We start from the raw sequence: 9,808 nt of genomic DNA on the forward strand, positions 1-9,808 counted from the left end.
AGTGGGCAACACAGCCCTGGTTTCACTCTCAGTTGGTGGGGCCCATTTTGCTTTGTGGCCTAAAATTGGGCCGAAATTTGACATCCATTTGGGTTTTAGGTTTTAGGTTTATTTTAAGTCTTAGGTTTATTTTAAGTCATGGGTTGGAGTGGATTTGGGGGGGGGGAAATGGTAAATTTTAGCTTTTAGGTCAGGGTTGGAAATAGTCTAAGAGGAAAGGGGTGGGCTTAGCCTAACAATGGGTTAGCAATAATGTGATTCAACTAGTTGTTTATTAAATATTATTTTCTTTATTTTTAAACACGTTCAAAACATCTTAAGAGACGTATATCGCAGATGATAAAAAAAGCATTTTGCACTCGCACAATAATGTGATTAAATTAGTTGTTAAATGTTTTTTTTAACAAACAATTAAGACCAAACCCAACCTTGGGCTAAAGGCCAATTTTTCCCATTTATTCCCCCCTCCCAAACCCAACCCAAGCTAAAAGTTTGGGCTAAATGCCAAATGCCAAACAAAAACCAAATACCCCCAAGAATTAGCCCAGGATTTAGTGTGGGCCCCACTAATGTGACTGAAAAGTGGGTTGTGAAACCCACTTGCCAACGCGCAGAACGCGCAAGAGACAATCACAGCGGCACCCCACCCACGTGGGCTTGTCCCCCGCGTGTCGGATAGCCTAACGGCTATATTTGTGATCCAACGACCAGATTAAATGGGCCGTTGGTTAATCTAACGGCCTAGATTCAAATAATTTATTTTTTAGTTTTATATTTATATATTTATTGAATCCAATGGCTGAGATCAAATATAATTAAATCTAACGGTAAAAAAAAATGTAACGGCCCAAATTTAAATCTAACGGCTAAAATAATTAAAAAATTTATTTAACTCAAGAATAATTTACGATTTAGTGATTTTTCAATATTTATTGGAATCTAAATATTTTTAGGTTAAAATGTTCATAAAATTAATTTTCGATAATGTACATATTTTTTTTTAAAGTTAATTTAAAAGGAAAAACTAGCCTAAATTTATCCTTTAATAATCTCGGACTAAAAAATTTAGGCCAGAAGGGTTGAAGCAGGAAAAGCTGTTTATGTGCTAAAAATTTTGGCTTTTAGCCCAAGGGTTGGAGATGGTCTAAGGAGTAGATTTAGCTGCTTTGATTGATTTATGAGGTTTCTTCAAGCATGATCTAATATTATTCATTTACTTCAAATATTTAACTTTCTTTTTTGTAGTAAAAAATTATTTGTCATAAAAAATTATTCAAGCAATTCACGCATATAAATACATTTACAACGTAAATCGTACGTAACACATTGTTATTCAAAAAACATTTTCCGCACTCGCGTGAAGGCTAGTTATCAATATTGTGCTCATCTCATGCATTAATTATGTTGGTAAAACTGAAAAACTACTTTTGATAAAAAAAAACAAAAAAAATAAACTGAAAAACTACTCACACAATCTTCGTCATCACGTGCATCCGCACAAATATCAGGTGACATCCCGGTATAGGTATAATCTAACAAACAACGGCCAAGGAACGAAACGTTGGTGATCAGTGATCACCAGGAAGGCAAAAGTAACTGTAAACGAAACCCTACCAAAACCCTAACCGATAAAATCCCCCATTTGCACAACCACCATGAGCCAAGACGCGATGACAGTGAACCAATCTCCGCCGCTGCCGTCGAGGTCCGACGCCCTAGAAAACCTAACCAAAGCCCCTCTCTCCTCGTCGATTTCCAAGCTCTCCGGCTCCTCGCGATTCTTGCCGAACAGCAAGGACTTCTATTTCTACCGCAACTTCGACGAATTCAAAGCCCCGATCGAGAAAATCACCAAGGAGACGCAGACGATGCTCGGCTCGATTGGCTCGTCGACGCCCTTTTGGGGGAAACCGATGGCTTTCCCCCAAGACTTGGACGACGCGTACGATTGGCTCGTTAATGTGAACGACGAGGTGCTGGAGAGGTTTGACTCGTCGGTGGACGAGTTCAAGAGGGTGAGGAAGGAGGCGGAGGAGGCCAAGCGGCCGACGAGTGCGGCATTGGACACAGACGATGGGTTTCAGTTGGTGTGTGGGAAGAAGAAGAAAAAGGGGCCCACTGGGTTGGCTTTGGCTAGTGCGAACAATGATTCGAGTCAGGTTTCCACCGCCGTGAAGGTGGCTGCCAAGGACAAGAAAACTGTGGCGGCGACGAAGCCCAAGGTTCCGTTTCATATACCAAGCATTCGGAGGTCTCAGGAGGAGTTTAACATTTTGGTTAACAATGAAAACCAGCCGTTTGTGCATGTTTGGTTGCAGAGAAGTGAGGATGGTCAGCGGTTCCTTCATCCCCTAGTAAGTCATTACTTTTATTCATTTTTTTATATCTATTGAATTTCAGGGTGATTTTATGTTGGGTTTTAAAAAGTAATTAACTTTTGATAATGTCTTAAATTATTTTGGGAATGTGCCATCAAACAAAGGGTCTTTTTCTAATTATTGTTTTTTATTTTTTAAATCAATAAAGGAGAAGCTTTCTGTTCTGGATTTTGTTGACAACAACTTCGGGGATGTTGAGTCTGTAAAACCGCCTTCATTAAAGTCTACGCCATTCAAGCTTGTGGAGGAGGTCAAAGATCTGAAAAAGCTAGCAGCTAAGCTCCGTGCTGTTAATGAATTTGCGGTAAAATTTGACTGCAATGATCCCTCTTCGTTTTTCTTTTGTGAAAGTTTATCTACATTTTCACGGTCAACTCCAACTACATACATTATCATCATGGTTAAAGTTATTTGCTTTTGCTCAATTTTGTTGTACTTGCAGTCACTATGATTAGGCAGATTTGATGATGCTGTCATCCCTTTTATTTAGTGTAGAATTCATGGTTGTATTCATAGGAACTTATAGGATAAATAGAATATATACCTTGGCTCACAAACAATATACTTACAATAAACTTGCACAACCTGAACATGGTATTGATTGATGTCAAATTGGTGTCTACACGAGTACTTCGCCTTAGCATCTGTTATTAGCAGTGGATCTGTATAAACCTTCTGCTCTCAAGTTCTTATATTTTTGTGTGATAGTTGTTTGTTATGGATTTTGCTCATTAATAATATACATAAATGTCAGCATGTATTTCCCTTGGCTTTTTCCCAGTGGATCACGAAGTTGCTTCTTTTAACCTTTTGTCCTTTCACCTGTAATATTGCTCCCTTGGTGCACGCTATATTTGATTTCTTGAAAAGGTTTATTCACTCATAGCCACATGGAATTGCTAAGTTGGCATTTCAATGTTATGATTATTTCATTTTAGTATTTTACTTAAACTTCACATTTTGGCCTTCATTTCCCTGTATTTTAACTTCTATCTTTTGCTGTCTAGGTTGATTTGGAACACAATCAATATCGATCGTTTCAAGGATTGACTTGCTTGATGCAAATTTCAACTAGAACCGAAGATTTTATAGTAGATACTCTGAAGCTTAGAACTCATGTTGGGCCATATCTTAGGGAAGTTTTCAAGGACCCTGCCAAGAGAAAGGTTTGTTGCGTGGTCATTTGCATTTCTTACTTGGTAGCATGTGATTTTTTTCTGATAAAATTTACAATTCATCAGGTGATGCATGGAGCAGATCGTGATATCAGTTGGCTCCAACGTGATTTTGGCATTTATATCTGCAATTTGTTTGATACGGGCCAGGTGCTGTACTTTGATTCTTTGAAGCAACTGAACGGATGGATTTTCTTATCTTGCAAGGGAATATTTAGTTTCTTTTCTGGAAAAGAGTACCATGATTTTTACTTTTTGTTCAATGATTTTAGCTTTTCTACTTGAAATATACTTTTTCTTCATAATGTGTTGCTAACCAAAGACTATCAATTTGTTTTAATCCTCAGGCTTCGAGGGTGTTGAAATTGGAAAGAAATAGTTTGGAATATCTTCTACAGCACTTTTGTGGTGTTACTGCTAACAAAGAGTAAGTTTTTTCTATTACATCGATTTCTTTGATCTTCTAAATGCTCTTAATTAATTTTCCCTCTTTATATTCAATAGATTCATTGTTGCTTCTTTGACTTTAACTACCGTTTCTCCTTCAGATACCAGAATGCAGACTGGAGATTACGCCCTCTGCCTGAGGAGATGGTCAGGTAAAATATGGATTATGGTATATGTTTAAGTGGGTAACTAAGCTAACAGTAGTTCTGTTACATGATTATTTTATAATCTCATAAGTCTCAGAATAACTGTTCAATCCTAATTTTATAATCGAGACAACATTAAATTTCTTTTTTATTTGTTGTAGAGTGATTTGATACTTGATTTTTTAGGTTAATCTAGTGCGGCAGTTTCTAGTAATGCGAAAATTAGTTTTATGATTAAGATTATTTCCTAATTGAAACTTGGAATAAACAATGCATTAAGGGAAGTCTTCATGCATCATAAATTAATTTTGCTTTCCTGGTTATTATTTTCACCTTTTGGATGTTTTTATTAATAGTTACTTTAAATGTTGCATTCTCATGTCCATTCCTTTCATAGTAATTTTTTTATTTTCCACGGTTATCTAAAGAAGTTTTCTTTTCTTGACAGATATGCCAGAGAAGATACACACTATTTGCTGCATATGTATGATTTAATGAGAACACAGTTATGTCTAATGCCCAAGGAATCAGAAAACTCTGACACTCCTTTAGTAGAGGTATAGTGTGAATGAGGATCACATGCTTTTCTTTGCTTTGAATCTTTCTTTCTTTTATGCTCTCTCATTATCTACATTTTTAACACTTTTATATATTGTTACCTACTGAACTGCTAGTTTTGCCTTTATGAGACTGTTTCTACATTATTGAATTTGCATATTTGGGTTGGCCAATATCCATGTTTCTTGGCATTTCTGTTCTGGGAATGAAGCTAACCGTATAGGATGTCTAAGTTTTATTTGTTTTTAAATTACCAAGATGAATTTTGTAGCACTTCTAAAAATATGTATGTCGATATTATTTTGTTTCTAGTATCTGCAGATGGATTATTGTTTGAATTGGTGTTTTACTGTGTAGGTATCCTTCTAGTATTTTGTGAACTAAGTATTCTTTATAAAGTGAATATGTCTTGATGGTGAATTTGTTTATACATCTGAGGAAATGGTTCTTCCGATTATCTTGTCTTATATATTATTTTCCATTAACTATAATTTGGCAATTTATTCAAATCTTTTTTCCCGACAGGTTTACAAACGCAGTTATGATATATGCATGCATCTGTATGAGAAAGATCTTTTGACAGAAGATTCTTATCTCCACATATACGGGTATGCTTCTTTGTGGCCAGGTATATGTTATTTATTTATTTATCTTTTCTTTTTCGGTATTTGGGCAATTCTCTCTGGTCTTGGGCACGACTCCTCTCCAATCCTCCCAATCCCTCAATTTCCCTAGTTCATGCTTTTGTTTTGTTGACCAAAATTTCTTTTAAAGGTCTTTTAAAATTATTACACGTCACTTAATTGTTTTGAGGTTTTTCACATGCCTTGTACATTTTAAATGTTAGACTAGTTTTCCCCTCAGAGAGCACACATCTTTTCTGAATTTCATTGTTCAAGCCCACCACCACTCTGTACCAAAGATCTGGTCACGTTAAAGCTCCATTAGAAGTTTCCTATAAGTTGGTAGGGATTGTTTAAAAATCTTGTGCCTTCAATTAAATTGGTGAGATGACCTTGTTGGATTATACTATGAATTGAGGAAATACGAATATATGATAATGGGGAGGGAGTCCAGTTCTTTTTTCCTTTCTGTAAGTATGATTACCTTGGTTTATATATTATAATGACTTCAATTTACATTATTTTCTATTTTGATGCAGGTTGCAAGGTGCTGGTTTCAATTCTCAGCAGCTTGCCATTGTTTCCGTATGATGCCACCTTTTTTTCTTTTATACATTGTTCAAATTTAACCGTTGGCTAATCTTCATCTGAATTGTTTTGTATCTTATCTACTTTTCCAATATGATTCTCATTGTTCATTAATTCTAACTATGTATTAATGAGTTTTTACATAAGAGGACTAGTTAAATATTAAGTGCTTTGGCACAGTCATAAGTTGATAATCTGTTTCCTTATTGAGCAATGTAATATATACTTATGTTACACGAGGAACTCAACGTTTTGTCTTTTGTTGATTATTGCACAATATAAAAGGTTATACACTACTTATACTAGATTCATTGTTAAATGGTTTCAGGGTCTTTGTGAGTGGAGGGACGTTGTTGCCCGTGCAGAGGATGAAAGCACTGGCTATATATTACCAAATAAAACTCTTCTTGAAATTGGTAATACTTTTATAGAGTTCCTTGTTCTTCAAGCTCAATATTAGTTATTTTCTCTTTTTATACAGTAGACATCTGACTTTTTTAATTTTGTTTTTCATCGGTAAAAGCTAAACAGATGCCTGTCACCACTAGCAAGTTAAGGCGGTTGGTGAAATCAAAGCATCCATACATTGAGCGTAATCTTGGGTCAGTTGTTAGTATCATTAGACATTCTATGCAAAATGCTGCTTCTTTTGAGCCTGCTGTTGAACATCTGGCGGCACGCGCAAGAATGGTAAGCCCTATGTTTAATTGTTTGGTGATCATGAAGACTGGGCATTCATGTTTGCCTTTCTGTATTAGGCTTTCATTCGTGTTACCTATGGAATGTTATGGACAAAAAACTACTTTGCATGTATTGGGTGACATTTAACTATTCTATCATGATAAAATCACAGTCCTTTTCTCCTCCTCCATTTTCAAATTTATATTTATATTTAACTGTAATTCAATGACTATGTATTTCTTCACATTTTTATCTATAGTTAACAGTACACCTTTTTGCAGGCATCTGAAGAGAGAATATTGGTCAATGATGGGTCTGAAGCCTTGTTACCGGATCAATCTGTCAGCAATTCGACTAATGGTGATGTATCTGCAGTTTCACCCCCGTCTAAGCAGCATAAAATGGAGTATAAGGAGATTGCATTTGGTGCCTCTGAACTTGTAAGAAATGGACAAGGAAACTCTCTTGAAGGCAGCCCCATTTCAGTAAATCTTAGGCAAAACAGTGTTCCGGGGCAAAACAGAGAAGCAAGCAGCATTGCCTGTTTATTAGATTCAGCAAAGGTTTACATCCAGTGGCTTTTTTTTTTGGATGTTTATCTTGTTTTATTTCTTGCTCGTAAAGCTCTAGTCTTAAAATAGTTGTGAATTTCTGTTGTAGGTTACTGGAGTTAGTGTTCAGGTGCAAAAGAAGCCTAGCCGTGCCTTTAGTTCGCTGTTGGGGAGTTCAGTTCCAAAAAGAAAGTTTGACGGTGATAAAAAGGTTAGTAAGAAGAATGCTGTTGTAAATCATATGCGTGAAATGGAATAGGCCATCTTTGTCTTGTATTACTTGCAATCGCAGCTAGGCCTAAATCTTGCACCGTTATACATTACAAGTCAAGTAGAAATATTGCAACAACAAATGTTTTGTTATATAGATTGCTCACCTTCTACACACAGCATTCAAGTGATCAATGACCGTCCGTTTTTACCCTGACTAATTGAATCCATATATTGGTGGTGGTTTCTTTTTTATTTATACAACTCATTTTTCGTGTAATCTTCTTTGGTAACTTGGACATTATTAACTCTTGTGCTACTTGATTGTCTTTCTAGGACAAGGAAGGTAATAAGTTGGAGCAAATTAGATCTTCAGTGAACTTCCCATTCCACTCATTTTCAGGCGGGAGTGAGAAAACCAAACCAATCGTGGAAGCACAAGATAAAAGTTCTGATACTCCCCATTCTGAAGGGCCGCTTACTGCATCACCTCCTAGGTCTGGTTTAGATGACATCATAACGTTGGAAAATGACTCAGATGGAGGTGAGCCAGTAGATGGTTCCTCAGAAACCAGAAATGAGCCCGAGGAGAATGATTCAGTACCATCAGCTTTGGAAGGGGATAGGGAAGACGAACCTGTGTCTCTCTCTGGTTTGTCCTCAAGCTTCCAAAATTGCTTTCAGTCGCTTAACCAAAACAGGAAGACAAGAGAAGTTGAGAAGTCCCTGGAATCTGGTGGTTTGCAGGTGAAGCCTTTCGACTATGAGGCAGCAAAGGGTCAGGTCATATTTGGAGCTAAACCGATCAGGGAAGCTGGAGCTGCGGAAGGTGTAAAGAGCTTAAATTCAGCGGGAAAGAAAAAAGCTTTAGCCGGTCGAGTTTCAAACGATGATGGGTCAAAAGAACTAGGACAGGGTAGACGACGCCAAGCTTTTCCGGCAACTGGAAATAGAAGTGCGACATTTCGTTAAGTTTCCGGCCTAGATTTGTTCTGTATCATTGTAGAAATGACAAAACTTTTCAAGTTGTCAAAAGAAATGCAACGAAATTGGAAGTTAAGAAGGAGAATGAAATTAGAAGTGTTTTCTTTAACCAATGTACGTACATGTTAAGATTGTTTTCCGCCGTCATCTGGGAATGGGTTCATAACTATAATTGAAGTAGAAAATACTCAAAAAGTAAACGAAACAGGCTCGAAAGCTTCTTGGTCATCGGAAAAAGATGGGAAGTAAGCAGAAGTCAAGTAGAAAGCTATTAATAAGTCTTGGTACAACCGAGATACCATACTATGGATGGAAAGGAATTATGCCATTGTATCTTGACGTGAGTTTGAACTCTGTCGGCTCTCTAATCTAACATCTAACCTAACCATTAAGCTATCGTCTTTTCAAAAAAAAAAAAAATGTCAATCTCACCAGACCAGCATAGTCGTATAATAATCGTAAATGTGTGTCCATCTCCACCATCCTGTTACTGCTAGTCGGTGACTCCTTGAAGTGAGAGATGTTGCCGGAATTGTGGCTCAACGCCCAGACGCCCGTGTTCCGGCTTGAATCGGTGGTCGTGTCTCCGCTTCACCATCCTTGTTGTAAACCCCAACAAGGCGGACTTGTCCTAGGAACGCCGTGACAGACTGATGCTCACATCCACGCCGTTGCCTCCCATGTTTATAACCAAGTGGAAGAACCAAAGCCTCACTTTCAGTCACGCAATGGTGAGTGCGCATGTGGAAGATGACGTGGCTAAGGAATGCAATGCTTTCGTCGAATTCAGCACGAAAGTTGATTTTCTTAGGGCAGCTACCCTGCTGCTGGTGAGGTGGCAGTGGTGGCGGCAACAACAACAGCTGTGTCATGTCTTTGCATTGCAGGATAAGGATTAGATTCCTCCTTTTATAATTTAGTGGTATGTCTATGCAATTATAAATGAGATATCTTATGTTTGGTTCTCCTCTAATGTGAAATTTGAATCGCATTATTATTAGCTCATTGTGAGGCTAAACTCATCCCTTTTTCCTTATATAAATAATATCGTTTATTAAAAAAAAACAAATATTTTTGTCTCACTCTAATTTTTATTGAACTCTCTTTTGTAACGTGTATTGAATCTTCCCTCGTTCAGTGAAATTTACGTTGTTTTCGAAAAAAAATAAAAGAAGAAACACTGTTGACACTATCTGTCAAAAGTGCTTTAACTAAAAGCACGCCGAGCTGTTTAAAACAAAAATCTAAGCCACAGTAAGAATAATACAATTGACTCCTGAGAGAGTAAAACGTGGTTGATTTTCTCGCAGCCAAATTACCAATTACAATGTCAAAGCCAACGGTATTTGCCATTTGAGTATGGGCTATTTGGTCATTTTACATTTTGGTGTGACCAGCTAAGCCTAAAACCGCGGGTGGGGGTTGGGGAGCGACACCACCGCCAGTTTCAATTCAAATCTATGGGTA

At 37.2% G+C, this 9,808-nt stretch overlaps 1 protein-coding gene across 2 annotated transcripts; it reads left to right on the plus strand.

Moving 5' to 3' along the window:
• Nucleotides 1–1,513: 1,513 nt before the first annotated feature.
• LOC126593418 (protein RRP6-like 2) lies at nucleotides 1,514–8,450 on the plus strand. Of its 2 annotated transcripts, XM_050259486.1 has the most exons (15): nucleotides 1,514–2,354; nucleotides 2,527–2,682; nucleotides 3,386–3,544; nucleotides 3,620–3,703; nucleotides 3,901–3,980; nucleotides 4,102–4,152; nucleotides 4,595–4,703; nucleotides 5,230–5,312; nucleotides 5,867–5,912; nucleotides 6,244–6,331; nucleotides 6,439–6,605; nucleotides 6,878–7,159; nucleotides 7,257–7,358; nucleotides 7,694–8,009; nucleotides 8,105–8,266. In XM_050259486.1, the coding sequence occupies exons 1-15, from the start codon at nucleotides 1,656–1,658 to the stop codon at nucleotides 8,122–8,124; spliced, it is 2,442 nt and encodes an 813-aa protein (XP_050115443.1). In that variant the 5' UTR covers nucleotides 1,514–1,655; the 3' UTR covers nucleotides 8,125–8,266. The 2 variants fall into 2 exon arrangements, with proteins under 2 accessions (XP_050115443.1, XP_050115442.1); XM_050259485.1 differs by having other exon boundaries at nucleotides 7,694–8,450.
• Nucleotides 8,451–9,808: the final 1,358 nt, after the last annotated feature.

Source organism: Malus sylvestris, chromosome 12 (assembly GCF_916048215.2).
Source record: "Malus sylvestris chromosome 12, drMalSylv7.2, whole genome shotgun sequence".
NCBI classification, from domain to species: domain Eukaryota; kingdom Viridiplantae; phylum Streptophyta; class Magnoliopsida; order Rosales; family Rosaceae; genus Malus; species Malus sylvestris.

Excerpts from the sequence above, each read along its gene's own strand:
- LOC126593418 (XM_050259485.1), top strand. The coding sequence starts at position 1,656 with ATGAGCCAAGACGCGATGACAGTGAACCAATCTCCGCCGCTGCCGTCG. Across the intron at positions 3,981-4,101 it reads GGTGTTACTGCTAACAAAGA|ATACCAGAATGCAGACTGGA; the intron begins GTAAGTTTTTTC and ends TTTCTCCTTCAG. Across the intron at positions 5,313-5,866 it reads TCTTATCTCCACATATACGG|GTTGCAAGGTGCTGGTTTCA; the intron begins GTATGCTTCTTT and ends ATTTTGATGCAG.